A 20954-nucleotide genomic window follows, 5' to 3' on the forward strand; every position below is an offset into this window, starting at 1 on the left:
GAATTATTCTGCTGAAATGCGAATGTGGGGTGAAAACTCTAGAAGGTTAGCTCACTCGCTCTGATGAGCGAGACAACAAGCGAACCATTAATAAGCAGGCACAAGTACGGCATAACAATAAATGCTTTGTTTTTCAAACCCCGCTACGAGCGTAGTAAAGTTGGGATTGTACGTGCGAGTAGGAGGATTGTTACGTCACAGGGCACAAGCATCAACATCCGTCTCCCTCACAACATCCAGCGACGAGCGGCCAAAGAGATCAGCTGACGAGAACGACAACGACAACGACTACGGGGAAAAGGCGAACACTGCGCTACCTCACAGTATAACAGTAACATTAGCAACGGCAGCAGCAACAACAGCTCAGCAGATGTAACATGGCTTCAACCTCGGCCGGCACACTGGAGGGCACTCTGAGCAAATGGACGAACGTGATGAAGGGATGGCAGTATCGCTTCTTTGTGCTGGACGAGAACGCAGGCCTGCTATCCTACTACACGGTGAGTGATCAACATCGTCATTGTTATCGTGCCTGATGAGCCAGCGGATGGTGTTATTTTATCTACATATACTGGCTGTCGCAGTTTTAATTGTTATCTTATCTGTCAAGCCAAAGCAAACAATCAGCTTCCCCATCGCCTCCCTTCGCTTTCCCTCTCTCTGTCTCTCAATAGACGACCAATTAATCAAATTGTTAAATTGCACAGAGACACACAGCCAAGCCCACATACATTTTGGATTCAAATTCGTAAGCATGTATTTGTATATCGTATGTTGTACAAGATGTAGTATATACATACATATATGTATATTTGTATTTGGCCTAATTAACTTCCATCGTTTTTGTTGGCACTTCTCCAGCTGCAGCACGAGATGCAGCTGCGAATTCTCTGCGACTGAGCTCCTGTTTCTTATAGGAGCCTTGGTAGAAATCGTAGAATCCATAGAACATGAGGATTATCACCCCCATAAAGTATCCAAAAACGACGAGATTAACGCCACAATTGACGCTTGCCAATATCGCATGGAAGATGATGAGTGCAAACTGCGTCATCTGCATCATGGTAATGGATTTCTTCACTGGCGTCAGAGCACGCACAATGCTCGGATCCGCCACAGCAGCGATCAAGTAATATGTGTACATCACGATGTGCACAATCGAGTTTAGAAAGACGGGAAAGAGTGCATCAGTTCCTGCGGAAAGTCATTCAATTAAATCATTGATTGATATAGATATACAGATGGAACTTACCATTGTCATTATGATTGATCAGCATATAGATCAAAGTTATTGTGGTAATGTGATGGAAGATGTGCAGTTTAGTCACTTGATTCTGCTTGTGGCGCATCACAAAGATCACCGTCTCAATCAGCTCAGATAATTTAAGCCAGAAGAGGAAGTATGCCAAGCTGAAATGGCGCTTTGTGCGAGACTCTGTCATCTCCACTGCGTTGCATTTCCAAAATAAGAATATATTATTCTCTGTGATAGTCAGAACCTACGAATGATGAAAGTAGTTAATCGCAGAAATCGTCTAACAGAATGATGTAAACCGAATTTACCTCAAAGAGAACATATATACAGCTAACAACTTGCACAATATTGTGGGTGATGATTAACTTCTTGAGCTGGAACGGTTTTCGGAACAGCATGAATCTTAAAGTACAAAAACACAGACGTAAACAAATATATACGATTTACATTATTACATAGAGTATTTCAATTGTAAATCAATAAAATTCCATTGGGAATTGATCAAACGCAATATCCACTTTATACGCAATTGAATTGTTAATTTCAGTTCGGCCAAAGTGCGTAAAGTTCGTCACGACAATGGCCCTATATATAAATAGTTGTTTTTTAACATACTCTGGTCCAATTTTAGTGACCAGCAGCAGATATATGCCCAAGACTGTAACCATAAACGTGGGAGTCGACATGGTCCTCGGATGTTCAATAGCTGAAAAAATAAAAGATAAAATTATTTTTCTCAAAAAAAATGTAAAATTCTTCAAGACAAATCTTCAAACACACATATTTGCGATTCCATTTTGGGTAGTTCCTTAAGCGTCCTTCTGGTTGAATTAATATGAATCCTGTTGGGTGCGGCTTAGGGAAGCAGAACACGAACCAGCGTGTCCGACTTATCAAAGATATGTGAGCGTTTATCAAATGCTTCACTCGAATTTGAACTGCTGGGTTCAACACGTTCCAAAATCACTAATGTATGCAAAGAGACACACTTAGCAACTATACTAAGTGCACACAATGTATTTTGATGGATTGTAGACGCAACTGTACATACGTCATAAGACAGACGGATACTTTTCATTGTAAATTTCGTTCTTTTAATCGATATGCTATTAACATTTTATTTTTATTTTGTATGCTTTCGTTCAGTCCAAGGAGAAGATGATGAAGGGCGTACGACGTGGCTGTGTGCGCCTTAAAGACGCGCTTATCGGAATCGACGATCAGGAGGATAATACCTTCACCATCACTGTGGATCACAAAACCTTTCACTTTCAGGTAAGTGTTCTGAATGAAAGAAGTTATAGCTTCTATAAGAAGACGTTTCACACGAACATGTTAGCGGTTAATTCTGACTGACGGACTGATTGACTGATTGAAACGGTCAAAATTAGTGAGCTGCAATTACTATACGGATTTGATGAAGCCATAACGCGATTCACTTCACTTCAATCGAACACATTTAACGATTGATTGACTGACTGACTGACTGATTGATTGACTGACTGACTGATTGATTGACTGACTGATAGAAATATCAACTGACAGCCTAAACAGTCATTTTAGCAGTTAGCATTAATGTACGGATCAAGAAGGATAACGCCTAAATGTTAACTACAAATGCTTCAAATCGAGGCTTAGTCTCGTATACCCCTCACACATATGTATACTAGGGACAATACTTGACAAGGCATATTTTAAATGTCTAAATGTAAGAATGAACTGAATGCCTATTAATACATATGTACCTACTATGTATATACTCTATGCTTTACTATATAGTCTGCATTATAAACATTTCGTTTGTTTTGATGATTTCCTTTCGAGTCTTTTTCGCTGATTGTCTATCTGTCTTTTTTTGTTTTGCCCCTTTCCTTCCGCTCTGGCGCCATAAACGATAAAACTTATTGGCAAACCATCGCAACAACCCACACAATCCATTGCAGGCGCGGCACAGCGATGAGCGCGAACAGTGGGTGCGACGTCTGGAGGACACAATACGACGGCACGCGAATCGTTCGCGTCTGTGGGACAGTCAGAGCGCCTTCTACATTGCTGGCGGCTACACGAAAGAGTCGAGCGGCAAGCGTTCCAATCACTTGGAGCTCGTGGCGCGACGTGTTACCGAAGCGGATGCCTATCTGCAGCTCATGATAGAGCAGACCAATGTGAGTATTATATTATGCATTATAATTGCATAACCAGTTCACTGATTACATATCTTTAATCCACGTTTCAGGCGCTGGACAAACGCATTGCTGAGCTGAGCGACACTGCCGAGCAGGTCAAGTGCAAAGCGTTGCAGGACAACGCAAGTGTAAGTATTTATTCAAATTTATTCAACAAATTGCACTGCATGGAGTGGAGTGCTGAGCAATGACAACATCTAGATGCAGTTCATCACGAAAGTCATTCGATATCTTTTGTATTTCGTCATGCGACAAGCGCCAATAATCGCCATCCACGGCCAAAAACTCAGACGTCGTCGGGCAATCCTGCACTGGCCGCACATTCACTGTGCTGCTCGCCTGGACAGCTGCATCGCGTCCACAGAGACGCAGAGAAGCTTTCAGTTGTAACTGATGCTGCGGCGTCACCAGCCAGATGACAAACACTTGATGTCTGGCATCTGCCAGCAGATGAGTTGAAGTCTTGCACATCAATACCACAATCTGCACATTGCCATGCAGTTGACCCAATTCCTGGCTGAGAAAACTGCTGAAAATCCCACTGCAAGCTGGCAAATTGAAGCCAGTGTAGTCGAGCAACCCGATAACTTGCTGCTGCTGTAGCTCACAGCGCCTGGGGTCAAAGGATAGCACCACGTGCTGATCCTGCCACAGCTTGTGAGAGTGCAGAAAGTTGCAGGCATCATCAGCGTTGCTGTGGTCGCTGACGTAGTGCAGCAACAGCAGCTGACTGTCCACGCGCTTGCGACAGTTGGCAAAGAGACATGGACGCGAGTCGCAGCTAATCACGAGTTGGTCTCGGTCCACTAATGGCAGCTTCTTCAGCTCTTCCAGCTGCCTAGAAGGCATCTCAATTGAACTAGACGAGCAGTTAGGTACCTTCAGTGGCTGCTCCTCGATGCTCTCGCTGCTGATGCTGGATGGCAAGTCCTCGATGGCATCGACATTAGTCCAGCAGCTCAAGTCACTCTGCAGTTGATGCAGCTGATTCATTCCTAGGCGCAGTTCCTTCATATTCGAGTTTAACTCATTCATGGCAGATTCCAGCTTAAAGTGTCCAATTAGCTTGATGTGCTCCTCCCGTTGCAGCTCGCAGTGCAATTTGTGTTCCTCAAATTGAACACGCAGCTTCTCAATGCTAGCCAACTCCTGCTCATCATCCATTTGTTTGGGGGATGAGGATTCTGGGTAGAAACAAAAAACGACGTGTGAGAAATGTTTACACTGAAAAAACAAACAATGATTTTGTGTCAGATTAATTTGCAGGGTAACAGATGAAATATTGATTTTCAATTCAAGTTCAGGGTTAGCGTTCAGGGTTACCCCTCCTCCCACCCCCGCCCCGTTTGAGGCGTATTATTAGATATGCATTGGGCATGAGAATTTTCGCCAAGTTGCGCCAGCTGGCGACGCGACGCAAACAGCTGCTCATTTCTTTTGCAAACTTCGTGGCACAAACTGTTTTGTGTGTTCTGTTTACAGAGACATAACCCGGCAAATCCAACAGACGAGCCACTTTCGCTGGGCAGGTACTTTAAGCAGAGTCCGTTCAATCTGGTTATTTAATTAGTAGTTGTAGTTGGCCAGTGCATTGTAATAAACGTGCGCACTTGTTTTATTTTTATTTTGCGCTCTACTATATTTTACAGGCCATGTTGGATCATATCAAGCACTCAATTGTGAGTCTACAAATTGCCAAAAATATGGCGCACCCCATCAATGGCATTTACAATGGGCCGACGACGATGACAACTACAACAGCAACAACAATGGCAATGGCATCTGGCGACGCTGGTAACATTGGAGGAGGAGCAGGAGGTGGTGGAGGAAAGGGTAGCGAGGCCATCTCGGCACTCAAGAACGAAATGGCTGGCGACGATGAGGATGATTCAGCAACGGAAAACGGTAAATGTCATCCACGTACATACAACAAATATACCACATATATTTTGGGGGTCACACTTTCGCCATTTTTGTTTTGTGCGGTGATTGCTTGCACAACACTGTGAACAGTCCGTTCGCTGTGTATTTAGGTTTGCACTGATTCCAGACAAAAATTTATATTCAATAAGGAAACAAAATTCAGACGAATAATTTGCATTGATTGCAAAAACAATTCATTGTGAAGTGAGCAAGAGGAAATCGTATTTTGGGGGTCACACTTTCGACATGTTTTATTGTCTGCTCTCAACACTGTCAAGGAGTCATTCGCTGTGACGTTCGGTTTGTTCTGAACATTCAATCCCATGCGAATGGCTAATGCGTTCATTTTTATGCTCACTGAACAAAGTTTATTTCCTGTTCAGTGTATGTGTGATGCGGTGAGTATTTTATTATTCGATTGGTTTGGTTGAGATTTGCTCAGGGTCATGCTCAAGCCGAGTGGCTTGTTAATGAGCACGAAATCGATGACATTGGGAAATGGGGCAGAAATTGAAATACAATTGATTAATTTTTTGAATGTGAAATGCATGTTTTATTAATTTGTATTGGCAGCCACGACAGCACCGTTGGGTCTCGTTGTGCCAGAGACCTCTTATTCGAGCAGTGAAGGTGAAGAAGACTTCTATGATGCCTATGATGATCCGTTCACAAGCCTGGGCAGCTCACCAATTGGCTGGTAAGTGTGCAAAGCATAAAAGCTAAAGATAAAAAAAGAGGCAAGCTGCTGACATCACAGTACGAAGCGAGATAAACAGCAATTATCTCTCTGCGTTTGACGCTTTGAGCGGTTTGCCGGCTTACTCATTTGACACTACTACATCGCACACATTTTCCATTACACATATGTATATGTGTATGTGTGCGTGCACTTGTGCTATTCTTTTCCCACTCTATCTTTTCGTCAGTCGAGCAGCGCATGCGCTCTGTGAACTGCAAGCTGCAGCTCGCATACATATATGCACATATGGTCATGTATATATAGAAAGGTGTACGCACATGCATGCATACATATATACGTAGTATTTAAGTTGGTCAGTCGCCTGTTAATAATTCATGCAATTTTGCAAGGAGCGCGTAAGCCGATTTGGCAACACTGCCTCCGTCGTTCGTCGTCACAGCTGACGAGCACCGTTTGTCGGCATCGGTCGGCACATCGTACGACGACGAGTGACGATTGTCTGAGTCCTGTGTTGGTTTGTAGTTACGTTCGTCATTCGTCTGTTGACTGTTGACAGTTTGGCTTTCTTTGTTATTCTTGAAAAAAAATACAAAAAAAAAGGAAAAAAAAAACAACAAAAAATGTTGGCTCAATAATGGCGAAATTCGCATAGGTTCGATTTAGTTTACGTTCGTGTATTTATATGCATATGTGTATTCCTTATTGTATGTGTATGTGTTGTTGTTTGATTTGTTGCGCGCAGCTGGCGCCGTGAAATATGCAACGAAGGTTTACAGTCGCCATTTTAAAGTTTTGCATGCAGCGTCCACTGCAGTCGCATCCGCAGCTGAAAGCATCACACCACCAGTGTTACCATGTTTAAGAAGTGGGTTCGGCGTGTTAGCCTAAGGTAAGCAACACTTGCTCCTTGCTCTTGCTCTGCTTCCAGTGTTGTTGTATTTTATAAATACTAAATGAAGTTACCAACAAACATGTAGTGTGCCGAGGAGGGACACACAGATAGTGAGAAAGAGAGCGAGTAGACACTGACATCATATATGTACATTTAAATTTGAGCCGCTTATTAATTATGCATGTCCTTCAAACATTCTGTGAGCCGCATTTCAATGGATTCTGTATCTCTATTTTTTGTGTTAATATTTGCAGTGCCACGCGCGGCTTTGTGGAGACATCACCCACGCACGAAAAGCCGCCGGATAACTACGATTCAGCCGGAACAACGACAGCGGCAGCAGTAGCAACAACACCAATCGCACCAACATCAACAGCAGCAGCAACACCAGCCGCAACAACAGTGACGCCGTCGACGTTACCCGAAATCGAAGAGACCGAATCGAACAAAGTGCCGAGCTCACGTTCGTCGAGCTATGACAATGGCATCGATTACGATGCACTCTACGAGGAGGAGGAGGAGATGGACCTTAGCATGGAGGCGCATGGCTCAATGATAACGCATCTGTTGTCGCAGGTGAAGATTGGCATGGACCTCACCAAAGTGGTGCTACCCACGTTCATCTTGGAACGACGTTCTCTGCTCGAAATGTACGCCGATTACTTTGCCCATCCCGATTTGTTTCTTAAGTAAGTTACACAGCGATAATGAAAGATTTTCACTTACCACTGCATAATAATTTATGCTGCCTGTAGAATCTCAGAACTGGATGACCCCAGGGATCGTATTGTGCAAGTTTGCCGTTGGTATTTGAGTGCTTATCATGCTGGACGCAAGAGCGCGGTGGCCAAAAAACCCTACAATCCCATATTGGGTGAAGTATTTCAATGTCATTGGGATATTCCAGGTAAAATATATAGATAAAATACACAATTTAAGACTGTTTAATATCTTAATTCTTGGATGCAGGTGAATCCGAAGATGGCAAGGAGGTGCATGATGGTCCCGTGCCCTGGTGTCGACGGGATCAGCTAACATTCTTGGCTGAACAGGTGTCGCATCATCCACCAAGTAAGTGTTTATTATGATAGACATTTATTTTAAGGTTTAATTAACACGATTTTCTTACAGTTTCAGCCTTCTATGCAGAGCATTATAATAAGAAAATTACGTTTACTGCTCATGTCTGGACGAAATCAAAGTTCTTGGGTCTGTCCATTGGAGTGCACAACATTGGTGAGGGCGTTGTCACCCTTGTCGATCGTAGCGAAGAGTACATTGTAACTTTCCCAAATGGTTATGGCAGGTATATATACATTTTAGATTCTAATCTTTTCTGAATAACGAGAGATATTTGGGTTACAGATCTATTTTAACGGTGCCTTGGATTGAGTTGGGCGGCTCAGTTGAAATTAAATGCCCCCAAACTGGTTACTATGCCAATATTGAGTTTCTCACAAAACCCTTCTATGGCGGCAAACGCAATAAAGTCAGCGCTGAGGTTGGTTAATACGAAACATTGTAATTAAATCAACCCTCATGGGTAAATAATGCTTTGTCTCTGTTTATGTGCTTAGATATATTCGCCCAACGATAAGAAGCCATTTGTGTCGATTGCTGGCGAGTGGAGCGGTCTGATGGAAGCCAAGTGGCATGATAAGAACGTAAGTTGCAACTGGCATGCTGTAGATAACAAATTCCCTCTGTTGTATTTTGTGTCTGTAGAGTTGTGTATTAACTAATTTCTGCTAATGTTTTACTATCAGTACCCAGTATCTGTATCTGCGACCAAATCGCTGCAACAAACAACACACAACGAGTTGGCAGCTACATCCATGTATCTATCTATCTACCTAACCTACCTATCCATCCATCAATCTATATACTGTTTAACCTGCTCCAATTTGCCTACTACATGACATGTACCTATGCGATTCTTGTACTTTTCTCTTAAATAGTTTGGGACCACTTTTCTGTGTGTTTACTTTGTTTATCTAGAAAATGAATCCTCAACCTCAAGCCTTATCTCCAAAATTTTAAACTAAATTGCCTGTATAAAGATATATGTATATTGTATATGTATTTAATTCGTAATTCCCTATGCATCATATATTGTTGTGTAGATATGTTGTGTGTGTCTATTCCACGTGAACAACGTATGTCTAAATGGTGACCATGTTCAACTTTAATTTTCTAGAAAACCGAAGTATTCGTCGACGTAAATCGCATACCCATATTTAAGAAACAAGTTCGACCAATCGTTGAGCAGGATGAATATGAATCACGACGTGTTTGGAAGGAAGTAACGGCAGGACTCAAGTAAAACTTTTATTCCTATTTACAAGCAACTAGCAACTATGTTTAAAAACAATTTGTATTATTATTAATCTTTATATTTGATGTGCCATTTCGTACAGATTCAATGATATTGAACGCGCCACGAATGCCAAATTTGTTGTGGAGCAACAGCAACGAGATCAGGCTAAGGTGCGCAAGGAATACGATCTGGCTTGGGAGCACAAGGTGCGCAATTATTATATTTAATTTTCACCTGGAATCCTAATCCTTTTGTTCTCTTATATGCAGCACTTTAAGCCGATTGGTGAGAATTGGATCTACACGAAACCGCTGAGTCAGCGCATGTATTTGCAGGAGAAGGAGGCCAAAAGATAATGAATTTATTGGGAGCAATATGCAATGCCAATACACGATGTTTTTATACACACTCACACACACACACATTGATATATCTGTGTGTGATTCATATCAAGAATGAGCCTCAACTATTTGTATAATTTCCACAAGTGCGCAAAACAAAACCCCTTAAAAACACTGACGATGATACAACGTAACATATGCAGGAAACTAAATGTTTTACAGAAATATGAATTATGAGATAGGTTATAAGAAACCAGTTGGTGGCCAGTCTCGAGTGTCCGTTTATTAATTGTAAATAGTTTAAATACGCAAAAAGTCAAAATAACAAACGAAAAGAAAGCCAAGTTTAGGTAGTTAGTTGAGAACAATAGTCGAACGATGAGAACAGAGAACGACACAATACAACATAATGGTTGATAAAATGAATCTAATAAACTGCAAGACAAACAATATACAGAGCTAACACTTTAATAGTTTCTACGCAATATATTCGTATAAAGCAACTTATTATTAAATAAACTATGTACTAGAGTGTTTCAAAGGCAATCGCAGTAAACTGCAAAACAAAGAACACCTAAACAAACAAACAAATACGAAAATACCTTTTACAAAACAATACGCTATTATAACATACACAACACACACGCAACATACAAGCACACATGCCCACCCTTTATGGGATATGTATATCAGAAGTTGTAGATTACAAAAAAAGGATTAGGTATTTAAGCATAGAAATTCTATTTTTTAAATAAAAGACTCTAATAGACAAAATACAATACATGAGATATCTAATAGATACATATATATTACAAATAATTAATTCCTGTTTTCAAAACTTTAAATGCACAATTGATTTTGTCAAATAAAATAAAAAAAAAAAGAATAATAACTTTAGTATTATATTATACTTTCAATTCCATTGTCACAATAAAGATAAAAGCTTTACTTACAAACCCGCAGCCAAAACTCCAACGAATTATTTGCAGTATGCAGTAATTAGAAACAAACAAAACACAACAAAACTAAAAATATAGAATTAATAATAGTTAGCTTCTAATTTTGGTTGGAGTTTGCCAAAAATCCAACAGCCACAATGCAAAGCTGTTTTTCTTTGTAAACTACCGAATACTCTCACTCAAAACAAAGTTAACGCAAAATGAAACGAATAAAGAATATTACGCTTTTTCAACTGTTGAATAATAATAATTGAATATACATAAATATAGGTAACTCAATATAGAGACAGCCCCACTTAATTAAACATATAAAACAATACGTACATAAAATGTGTATACAAATAATACACCAATGAGTGCATATATTTTTACGAATTTCTTTCAAAAAGTGCAAACACCCTATTCCCCATAGCATTTAAATCAGCCATTATACTATTATTGCAAATAAAAATTAAAATCAAATTGTTTCTCATTGAAAATATAAAAGGTTCACCAATCGAGCTGGTATATTTCGAATTGTGTGTGTTGCGCGCGTAGCTATTTGTTCATTTGAACTTAATCTGTGGCAAGCAGAAAAAATACCAAAATACCACACGAAGTGTAACCAGGTGGTAATTGTTGTTGTGCGTCTTGTATTGCTATTTATCGGATCTTAATACATTTTTTCAGAAATGCTACGATTTAACGCAGGGCATCACTTTAAAAAAGACATAAAAAAATTAGGTAAACATATGAACCTTTTTCTTCAAGGGTGGCAGCACCAAAGTTTGACATTTGGCAGTGCTGCCAGCTTTTTTGATAAAAATTGACGTGGCTCTAAATTTTAGTGTTTAGTTTTTAGGAGGCTGAAATTGCAATGCGAAAAAATTTGCAAGCAATTGGTCCATTTAATTAAACGTCGAAATTGGTGCTGGGAAAGGTGATAAAAGATTGCATCAGCTGCGTACTAAGGTACACAACAAGATTAGGCGAAAACGCGAAAATCGCTCAGCGAGCAAAACCGAGGAGAGCGAGATAGTGAGTGTGTGTGAGATACGAGGCCGAGGCCCGCAAAGCAGCAGCGCCGTTGTTCATTGTCAGCCAAGAAAAAGCAAAAAAAAAGTTCATTTTCTTGTGTGTTATTTCCAAGTATAATTGGTAACAAAAGTCATCACTATAGCTGCAATTCGGACAATAAATTAAGTTAAAATATTGTGGCCGAAGAGAGGCAACAGTGAAAAGTGAGTGCATGCCTCAGTAGCCAATTAAGGCGAGAAGAGGAAGAGCCAACTACAAAGTGCAAGTGCTGGTCAAGTACAGAGTGACAAACACACATACACACATTTACGTTCCAACGCCCTTTTTCCAGCGTTACAATTAGTTTGGCAACAAAAACGGTGAGCTTTAGTTATTTGCATTATTCATTTATGCTTCTCACCATAAAATTCCACCTACCATTGCCATACAACTCGTGGCTCTGCGCCTCTTCCCCTTGGCGACGTCATCAACATTGTGCTCAGTTATCTTTTATCTCGACATAGCACTTACAATAGAGTTGTTTTGTTATCACATGGTCGTCTACACTTAAAGTTGATAAAGCATAAAGCGCAACATAAAAGCGCTCTGCACCTTCTCGCCAAAAGCAGAGAGAATGGAGAGTTGAGAGCACGAGAGAGGAAAATGTAGCAAGCTTTAAGCATCAGGCCGATCAGCAGCATGCCGAGCTTAAGCTCCACTTAAGCGTCCGCAGTCTCTGCCGACGTCGCCGCAGTGTCAGTGTCAGTTCAATAAACGCTTTATCAAGTCCGCAGTCCGTTTTATTGAAATTAAATTCGTCACGCATACGTTTGCAATGGTTTTCTTTCAATTAAATTAAGGCCTATATATGTATGTACAAGATAAGGGCTTCCAATTTGCAACCAACTCAAATTGGTTACGCAAAGTGCAGTGCAAATGACAATTACTATGCACTCCGGCAACAAAAGTTTCTAATTAGGATGTTATACTTTATCGATAATTCGCTCCATATTGGATTGTCTCACTTTTGTAACCTTGACTCCATTTTTTATTTTTATTTTTTTGGTGTTAGGGCGCCATTCGTGTTGGGAGTTGAGTGCACCGCCTCATTTCAATATTGTTGTTATCGATTTCAAATCCACATTCACTATTCTACTCACTAACTGTGTTCTCGTTGTCATCCCCACCCCGCACTTGAATAAACAAGTGAATATGGTAAATACGCGTGCAGACAATGTTATTGTTAATTGTAGTATTTGTCAACACTTCGTGGCAATGACCATGGTTGGCAATTGCTGTAATTGTTGTTCAGCGTCTGTTGTTATCGGAGCACGTTTGGTTCAACACTGAGTCAACCAAGCAACTATTTTCGGTTTCTTTTGCTCTTTTTTCACATGATAAGATAACACATTGCTCGTCTTCGCTCGGCCTTGTTGGCAAGAACAAGATATTAGCTTTAAATTTGAATTGATTAATTCGTGAGAAATGCCAAATGACTAATCGAGTTTCTTTTTCTCTATTGTTTGCAGCTGCATCCCATGAATTAGCAGAATGTCAGCATACAATACAAACTTTGTGCCACCTGCGGCAAATGGCAATCAAGCCGGCTTGGTAAATGGGCAGCCTTTACCTCTTCAACCGCATCTACAACAACAACAACAACAGCGGCAGCAGCAATTGCCTCCTCTTGGGGCGCCACTGAAACCAGTGCAATTCCAACAGCCGCAGCAGCAGGTGGCGGCGCAACCAACGCAGTATCCTTTAAATGCCACAGGCCAGATTCCCCCAGCGACGCAGCCGCAATTCGATAGCAATGTGATGAGCAAGTTTATGCCGCCGCCGCCGTCAGCCCTGAGCAATGGGCCAGCGACGATAGCTCCACCGAGTCATCTGCCACCGCAAGTTCGACCACCCACGTTGAATGGACCATCAACAGCGGCTGTGATTAGTAATGGCAGTAATGGGGCACTTAGTGCAACATCCTCGCGCACGGCATCGCCAGGATTGATACCGAGCAATTACACCTTGCCCTCAATGGAGTCGGCACCAGCGCCGCCGCCCTCCACAGTGTCATCCAATGTTCAGTTTGCGCCTGGGCCGCTGGGTGCGACAGCAGTGCCCAAGCAACTATCTGATAGGCAATTGGGATCGCCTATGCAACCCCAACAGCAACAATCAAGCAGTCAGTTGGGCCCCACGTTGGGCGCCACACTACCACCTCAACAACAGCCAGCAGCAGCAACGCAACCGCCCGTCAGTCAGGTTTCCAGCTTGGCTAGCAACTTGCAGAACATGAACTTGAATCCCAGCAACAGCTTTGCGCCATCTGTGACAACATCCTTGCCGCGCAATGACTTCCGTGGAGTTGCCACGGGTTTGGCTGGCGGAGTACCGCCGCTGGATAATATTGGCGCCAATGTATTGCTCGCATCGGGAGTTGTACCCAATATGCAGAATCCCATGGCTACACCGTTTAATGCCGCCGTGCCGCCTAGTCGGAACTCAGCCAGTGTGTTTGGGGGGCAGAATGGGCCACCCAAGGCTGCTCCGAAGCCTCAGCAGTTGGATAACCAGAAGGTGGCATATGGTGTTCCTCCCGTAACATCAGCTGCGGAACAGAACAACAACTTGCAGCGCACGACGGCAGCTGCTCCGCCGTCAGCCCAGCGGCCACCGCAATGGCAGCCTCAACTCAATCCTCAGCTGCAAATGAAGCAGCCGTTCGTTGCGCAACCGCCATTAACGCAAGCTATGCCCTCCCAGGTGCAGCTGCCGCCCTTTGGTCCGCCACCAACCACGGAAAAGCAGCAGCCAACGCAGCCGCCACAGCAACAGCCAACACAATATCCCTACAAGCACGCCTATCCACAGGCAATGCCGCCGCAGCAGCAGCAGTTCCAGCCCCAGCAACAGCAGATGCCGATGCCTCCCCAGCAGCAACAGTTTCCACCACAACCGTTGCCTCCACAACAGCAACATTTACAAGCGCCTGGCATGTTTGGAGCTCAGCAAATACCCAGCACGGCACCGTTGCAGTATCAAACACAGGGTACAACGACAGCGACGGCTCCGTTAAGTGTTGCTCAGCAAGGATTTAGTCGATTGTGGGGACAGGACACCATTGATCTAATGCAGAATAGGCATATACTATCGCCCGCAACGCTTGCACCACCAAAAGTGGTGTTGCACAATCAGTTCCATGAATCCATCAATTGCAATCCCAGCATCATACGCTGCACCCTGGCCAAAATCCCCGAGAGTAATTCGCTGCTGCAAAAGTCACGTTTGCCACTAGGCATAGTCATTCATCCCTTCCGCGATGTCAACGTAAGTAAAGAAATGCATTGGCCTATACCCTAACTAATGCACTTTTCTCATACAGAGCCTACCCGTGATCCAGTGCATGAATATTGTGCGCTGTCGACTGTGTCGCACCTACATCAATCCTTTCGTCTACTTTGTGGACAGTAAAATGTGGAAGTGCAATCTCTGCTATCGTGTCAATGAGCGTAAGTTAACCAGACTTGCATTCCAATTATGATTGTTTTAACTTTGTTATTTTGCAGTGCCCGATGATTTCCAGTTTGATCCGGCCACAAAGACCTACGGCGATGTCACGCGCCGTCCTGAGGTGCGTTCCAGCACCATCGAGTTCATTGCCCCATCGGAGTACATGCTGCGTCCACCACAGCCAGCCATGTATCTGTTCCTCTTCGATGTTTCCATCATTGCGCAACAGAGCGGTTATCTGGAGACAGCGTGTGCTGTACTGAATCGCCATCTGGATGAAATGCCTGGCGATGCAAGGACTCAAGTGGGTTTCATTTGCTACGACAGCTTTGTGCACTTTTATAGCATGGCAGAGGGTCTGAATCAACCGCATGAGATGACACTGCTGGATATTGATGATCCCTTCTTGCCGCGGCCAGACAGTTTGCTCGTTAATCTAAAGGAGTGCAAGGAGTTGGTCAAGGATCTGCTAAAGCAGCTGCCCAAACGTTTTGCGCACACGCATGATCCCGGCTCTGCTTTGGGTGCTGCGCTTCAGGTGGCCTTTAAGCTAATGGTGAGTGATGATTAACAGATAGAATTATTTATGACGAATCTAATTCGAAAATTTAATGTATACAGCAAGCATCTGGCGGTCGAATTACCGTTTTTCAATCGTGCCTTCCCAATAAGGGACCTGGGGCGCTGGAGCCGCGCGAAGATCCCAACAATCGATCGGCCAAAGATGTGGCGCATCTGAATCCAGCCACCGATTTCTACAAACGCTACGCTCTGGAATGCTCTGGCTATCAGATTGCTGTGGACATGTTTCTGATGAATCAACAGTACAGTGATATGGCCACCATCTGTAAGATTACATATATTGCACAGATTTTATATCGTTTCTAATGTCTGATCTTTATGCGAACAGCTGGCGTCAGCAAACACAGCGGTGGCTGCGTGCATCACTTCCCGCTCTACCAGAAGACAAAGCAGCATATGGTAGACTCGTTCAGACAGTGCTTTAAGCGCTATCTGACCCGCAAGATTGGATTCGAGGCCGTCATGCGCATACGGTGCACACGAGGCTTGCAGGTGCACACATTCCATGGCAACTTCTTTGTGCGCAGCACGGATCTGTTGTCGCTGCCCAATGTCAATCCAGATGCGGGCTATGGCATGCAAATATCGTACGAGGAGAGTCTCACCGATGTCAAGACCATTTGCTTCCAGGCCGCCTTGCTCTACACAAACAGCGAGGGCGAACGACGCATTCGTGTCCATACCATCTGTTTGCCGGTTACAGCATCGTTGCCTGAGGTGATGCATTCGGCAGACGCAGAAGCCATTGTGGGGTTACTTTCGAAAATGGCAGTGGATCGTTCGATAGCATCAAACTTGTCCGATGCTCGGGACGCTTTCATCAATGCAACCATCGACGTGTTCAATGCATTTAAGATTGCACAAAATCTTCCATCTGGTCAATCTGGCCAGTTGATAGCGCCACGCAGTCTGGCTCTTTTGCCACTTTACATTCTGGCGCTGCTTAAGCACGTGAGTATTACCTCGAACAAACTCTTGAATCTTTTTCTTAATGTCTATTGTTATTGCAGCCCGCTTTCCGCGTGGGCACCAGCACGCGTCTGGATGATCGCGTCTATTCGATGGACTGCATGAAGACGTTGCCGCTGGACCAGCTTATGAAGTACATCTATCCGGAGCTGTACAAAATCGATGGGCTCGTGTATCATGCGCGCAACTCAAATGTAACGCAAGACGAAGACGACGATGAAGATGATAGTTTACCTGAGGTGCCACGCCTGCAATTGTCTGCGGAACAGTAAGTTTATATCACCACAAGATAAATTTTCATTTTGGATTTCTTGTTAATCTATCTTGTGTTGCAGTTTGGACTCACGATCGATATTCTTAATGGACTGCGGCACGCTAATTATGCTGTATGTTGGCATTAACGTACCTGCCGATGTTCTACAGGCATTATTTGGTTAGTTTAAAGATATCACATGGTAAAATATTTGTCCTTAATGCTGTTATACGTTTGCAGGCATTAGCTCGACGGCGGAACTCACGGACTATGTATATGGTTTACCAAATGTGGCTAGCACTGAAAATGATGTGCTTAAACGTTTCATATTACGTTTGAATTACGATAAGCCCTATGCGCCTTTAGTGCAAATCATCAGGTAAATTCTGATATAACTTTAATGTACTCAATTCTCATTATTAATTGATTTTAATTGTTTTAGGGATACGAGCACGGCGAAGGGTCAATTTATTGAGAGATTAACGGACGATCGCAGTGAATCTAGTTTGTCATACTATGAATTTTTGCAACACATTCGGGCTCAGGTTAAATAGTATATAAGCAGAAAATCATCCTACTATTATTGTATACAACATAAATACGAGTTTCTTCGATCATAAACAACTCTGGTGACTAAACAACAAAAAAACAAAAACTCGACTCAACTCGACTAAACGCAGGCAGGCCTGGCAAACCAACTGCAATCAGCCAATAGCCAATTTATAAAGAAATGCATTATAGCATTCGAATGCATAAGACGTGTACACAAGAGAGAATGTTAAATATATGATATATAATTAAATTAATACCATCAAGTGCATGCCATGAGAACAATCCATGCGCTTTTGAAAAAGCGAAAAACAAAAATAGTTGTCCCCTTGGCATAGATAATTTAAAAAAGTGCATGTATTTATTTATTTGTTAATTTGTTGCACTTAAAAAAAAAAAAACAAAAAAAACGGGAATCACCAACTAAGATTATTTAATTCAATAAATTGATACAATGAAATGCAAAAATCCCTGTCACAACATATTTAGTCGTCATAGCCTGCAAATACTAGTTAGAAGAGTCAAGAGCAAAGTAATTTATTATAGCAATAAAAATACATTTTACAATTGTTTTTTTCTTCTCCTTTTAGTCAGATTTGCTTTGCGTTTCAAAAAACGAAGCATTAAGTTAAACAATGTTCGTTCCTTCCTGCTTATCTATATTTCTGTCACTAATATTTAGCTGCTTGCAACATTCACATGTACACCACACATTGTTATTGTTTTTTTAAATCTGATTTTTCCCTTGCTTTAGCTGTTTTCAGTAGTATTTATTTTCCAAATAATAATTGTATATCGATTTAATTATGTTTAAGTTGTCAGTATGACTAAACTATGGCATGGAGTTTATTGCGAGTAACACATAACATGTAGTTCATTGTAGTTAGCCAACTTATTTCAATATTTGTATTGGGAACAGATAGATATTTGGTATTGCGTGCATTATGCATTGGACTGGTAAGGAATGTTTGTCTTAAGCTTACAAAAAAACAAAAACAAAAAAAAACATTATGCAATAAAACAGTATACAAAAGAATAAAAAGTTAGTTAATTCTTAAAAGGTAGCTGGAAAAGCTGTTTTGTATGTTTCAAGAAACAAAATGATCCGAATTATTTCATTGAATGTATAAACTACCCGAACGAAATTAAATAACTTATGCTGTACTATAAACCAATTAATCTTACATATACATATTAGAAAGCGAAATAAAATTTTAAATAAAGCATCACTTTGTTTTTCATTTATTATAAATGATTTTTTAGATTAAAATTACATAATTAAACGATTAATTGCATGTCGAATTAGAATCAAGGAAACAATTGCAGTTTACCCAATATATGGATTTAAACATGATCATTGGGATTAATCCAGAGATTTCTGAAATTATTTGAAGGTGTAAATATTTTATGAAAGTGAGGCGGGATAAACACTTACGGATTAAAATATGGCGATCGAGGTGGATATTTTTGTTTTCGCTCTACTAATTGAATTGCTACATAAAGTTTGTCGGAGTGTTTTGCTCTCTTTGCTCTCTCTATTTTTGTGCCATGATGTGAGTCCATATGAAGTTGGAGACTTTTTTGCGATAAGTAAATATTCTCGCAGTATTTGCATTCGAAGCGCTGGTTTGCCTCATTGGCTTTCCTTAACATATTTGATTCGTGATAGTATTTATAATGTTTATTTAGTTCTTTTTCAGAGCGCAGACTCCGTTCGCAAACATTGCAGTTGAAATTCTGTTGCGTCGTAGTGTTTTGACTTGGGGGTTCCAAGGAATGCACAGATAAATGCTCCTGCAGCTCATCGATGTCCGTAAATATTCGCGGGCAGAGAAAACAATTCATTGCAAAACCACCGCATTCCTCACTATTATCGTTGCTTTTCATTTTTAGTGGAGTAGTTAAATTAGCGTGTCCATCAGAGATAAAATATTCTCCATTTAGGTCCATTTTAAGGTATTTTCGGCTGTTGAAAATCAATTATAATTTTACTTGATTAGTTTACAATATTAATATTGGAATGTTCGACACTAACTTTAAGTTTTCCACGCTTTATTAGCAAGTCTCACAGAAAAAATTGCATCTATAGTCTGGTGTGTACTCCTACATATATTTATGTACACATTTATTTACTTAGAATAAGCTTCGGTGTGTTTATGTTGTTAAGATACGACGACGCACACTCTCTTCACATCCGCAGCTGATGCGAGTTAAAACGAAACTGTTGAGAATGAGAGATAAACAGAATGCCTGCTTATACGTGTAGGGGTGTTTTTTTTTAGCGGAACGAAGAACGAAGTGCACATGCCGCATTAGTGTTGGAAAACAACTACAGAGACAAGTTTCTGTATGCACTGTACAGTGTGCAGTGTGTATGCTGTTAGAGTGCAAATTTTTCGGTATAATTTTAATTTATTGGGTTAAGTGAAGAGTGTCCTTTATATCACACGTTTATTAGGAAGAAGCTAACGAAGCTTCTTCTTCTCCATTCCATTTTTCCTACCTACCGAATGACGATGAGCACATTGAAATTAAATGGTTTCAATTAGTAGCCTAATATTAGGTTAAATATTTTAGAATTGTTATTTAATTTAGGGAATTTACTAGTTACTGTTTTACCAGTTTCTTGTGTATTTATTTAAATTGTCATATTTATTGAAAAAAATCCTAAGAATTCACTCCTTTTAAATATAGTGTCATCATTTACGATGTGAATAAGACACTTTTTAAGACGTGCTCCTAGAGGACTAATTGGTTTGATGACTTCAGCTCTATTTTTCCAATGAACATTACCTCTGCAGGTAACGAATTCAAAATCTACCTGTTCCTTTTAAGGATGCAAGTCAGTTTGCTTGACATCCTGGCAATAAATTCGATGATATGGGTCATTGGAAAACCTTACACAAAAAAAAAACAAGTAAGAAAGCTACAGTCGAGTATGCTCGACTGTGAGATACCCGCTACCCATTTTGAATAAAAGCAATATATTTTGCGGTATTATTCTCAAAACATACCAATTATACTACAAAAATACTAAAAATATATTTTGGGGTATTATTATTAAAATATACCAAATATACTAAAAACACTAAAAATACCAAATGGTATATAAGACCCCTAGTAAGTAGGCGTGTTTGCCCATACAAAAGTATTTCTTTAATAACTTCGACAATTTTTATCTGATCGCAACCAAATTTTCAGGAATCATAAATACTATACTTATTATTGTATATACCAAAATTCGCAATTCTAGTTTTATAATTACGCTTGTTATTCGATTTTTTTGATTTGCGGGGGCGGAAGTGGGTGTGGCAAAAATTTGAAACAAACTTGATCTGCGTGCAAACATAACAAATACTGTCGAAGAAAAATTATAGCTCTATCTCTTATAGTCTCTGAGATCTAGGTGTTCATACGGACGGACGGACAGACACACAGACACACAGACGGACAGACGGACATGGCCAGATCGTCTCGGCTGTTGACGCTGATCAAGAATATATATACTTTATAGGGTCGGAG

General features: G+C 41.2%; 4 protein-coding genes across 6 annotated transcripts; 2 read left to right on the forward strand and 2 right to left on the reverse strand.

The window, feature by feature from the left end:
• Nucleotides 1-53: 53 nt before the first annotated feature.
• On the forward strand, nucleotides 54-10193 carry LOC133840493 (oxysterol-binding protein-related protein 9). Of its 2 annotated transcripts, XM_062272351.1 has the most exons (15): nucleotides 54-500; nucleotides 2402-2530; nucleotides 3199-3420; nucleotides 3492-3569; nucleotides 5091-5346; nucleotides 5938-6061; nucleotides 7211-7645; nucleotides 7712-7863; nucleotides 7926-8027; nucleotides 8088-8262; nucleotides 8322-8457; nucleotides 8534-8620; nucleotides 9154-9275; nucleotides 9374-9479; nucleotides 9543-10193. In XM_062272351.1, the coding sequence occupies exons 1-15, from the start codon at nucleotides 378-380 to the stop codon at nucleotides 9627-9629; spliced, it is 2334 nt and encodes a 777-aa protein (XP_062128335.1). In that variant the 5' UTR covers nucleotides 54-377; the 3' UTR covers nucleotides 9630-10193. The 2 variants fall into 2 exon arrangements, with proteins under 2 accessions (XP_062128335.1, XP_062128337.1); XM_062272353.1 differs by lacking the exons at nucleotides 54-500; nucleotides 2402-2530; nucleotides 3199-3420; ... (1 more) ...; nucleotides 5091-5346; nucleotides 5938-6061 and adding an exon at nucleotides 6737-6953.
• LOC133840501 (elongation of very long chain fatty acids protein 7) lies at nucleotides 145-2167 on the reverse strand. The gene is made up of 5 exons (XM_062272362.1): nucleotides 2036-2167; nucleotides 1871-1961; nucleotides 1564-1657; nucleotides 1253-1499; nucleotides 145-1194 (listed from the first exon to the last, which is right to left on the reverse strand). The coding sequence occupies exons 1-5, from the start codon at nucleotides 2049-2051 to the stop codon at nucleotides 824-826; spliced, it is 819 nt and encodes a 272-aa protein (XP_062128346.1). The 5' UTR covers nucleotides 2052-2167; the 3' UTR covers nucleotides 145-823.
• LOC133840500 (uncharacterized) lies at nucleotides 3571-4700 on the reverse strand. Its single transcript, XM_062272361.1, has one exon. It carries the CDS (start codon nucleotides 4603-4605, stop codon nucleotides 3592-3594), a length of 1014 nt encoding a protein of 337 aa, XP_062128345.1. The 5' UTR covers nucleotides 4606-4700; the 3' UTR covers nucleotides 3571-3591.
• Nucleotides 10194-11354: 1161 nt separating the features above from the next.
• Nucleotides 11355-18497, forward strand: LOC133840489 (protein transport protein Sec24A). 2 transcript variants are annotated; one of them, XM_062272346.1, is made up of 10 exons: nucleotides 11355-11949; nucleotides 13099-14896; nucleotides 14952-15078; nucleotides 15136-15635; nucleotides 15701-15926; nucleotides 15990-16612; nucleotides 16672-16898; nucleotides 16966-17063; nucleotides 17124-17262; nucleotides 17326-18497. In XM_062272346.1, exons 2-10 carry the CDS (start codon nucleotides 13121-13123, stop codon nucleotides 17435-17437), a joined length of 3828 nt encoding a protein of 1275 aa, XP_062128330.1. In that variant the 5' UTR covers nucleotides 11355-11949; nucleotides 13099-13120; the 3' UTR covers nucleotides 17438-18497. The 2 variants fall into 2 exon arrangements, with proteins under 2 accessions (XP_062128330.1, XP_062128331.1); XM_062272347.1 differs by having other exon boundaries at nucleotides 11355-11524.
• Nucleotides 18498-20954: the final 2457 nt, after the last annotated feature.

Source organism: Drosophila sulfurigaster, chromosome 3 (genome assembly GCF_023558435.1).
Source record: "Drosophila sulfurigaster albostrigata strain 15112-1811.04 chromosome 3, ASM2355843v2, whole genome shotgun sequence".
Classification (NCBI taxonomy): Eukaryota; Metazoa; Arthropoda; class Insecta; order Diptera; family Drosophilidae; genus Drosophila; species Drosophila sulfurigaster.

Bases quoted from the DNA above. Each gene is read 5' to 3' on its own strand.
- LOC133840493 (XM_062272351.1), top strand. From the start codon at position 378: ATGGCTTCAACCTCGGCCGGCACACTGGAGGGCACTCTGAGCAAATGG. The intron at 501-2,401 runs GTGAGTGATCAA...GCTTTCGTTCAG, and splicing joins GCCTGCTATCCTACTACACG to TCCAAGGAGAAGATGATGAA. The intron at 7,864-7,925 runs GTAAAATATATA...TCTTGGATGCAG, and splicing joins ATGTCATTGGGATATTCCAG to GTGAATCCGAAGATGGCAAG.
- LOC133840501 (XM_062272362.1), bottom strand. The intron at 1,658-1,870 runs GTATGTTAAAAA...TTGTACTTTAAG, and splicing joins GTCACTAAAATTGGACCAGA to ATTCATGCTGTTCCGAAAAC. The intron at 1,500-1,563 runs GTAAATTCGGTT...CATCATTCGTAG, and splicing joins GTATATATGTTCTCTTTGAG to GTTCTGACTATCACAGAGAA.
- LOC133840500 (XM_062272361.1), bottom strand. From the start codon at position 4,605: ATGGATGATGAGCAGGAGTTGGCTAGCATTGAGAAGCTGCGTGTTCAA.
- LOC133840489 (XM_062272346.1), top strand. From the start codon at position 13,121: ATGTCAGCATACAATACAAACTTTGTGCCACCTGCGGCAAATGGCAAT. The intron at 14,897-14,951 runs GTAAGTAAAGAA...TTTCTCATACAG, and splicing joins ATCCCTTCCGCGATGTCAAC to AGCCTACCCGTGATCCAGTG. The intron at 17,064-17,123 runs GTTAGTTTAAAG...ATACGTTTGCAG, and splicing joins TGTTCTACAGGCATTATTTG to GCATTAGCTCGACGGCGGAA.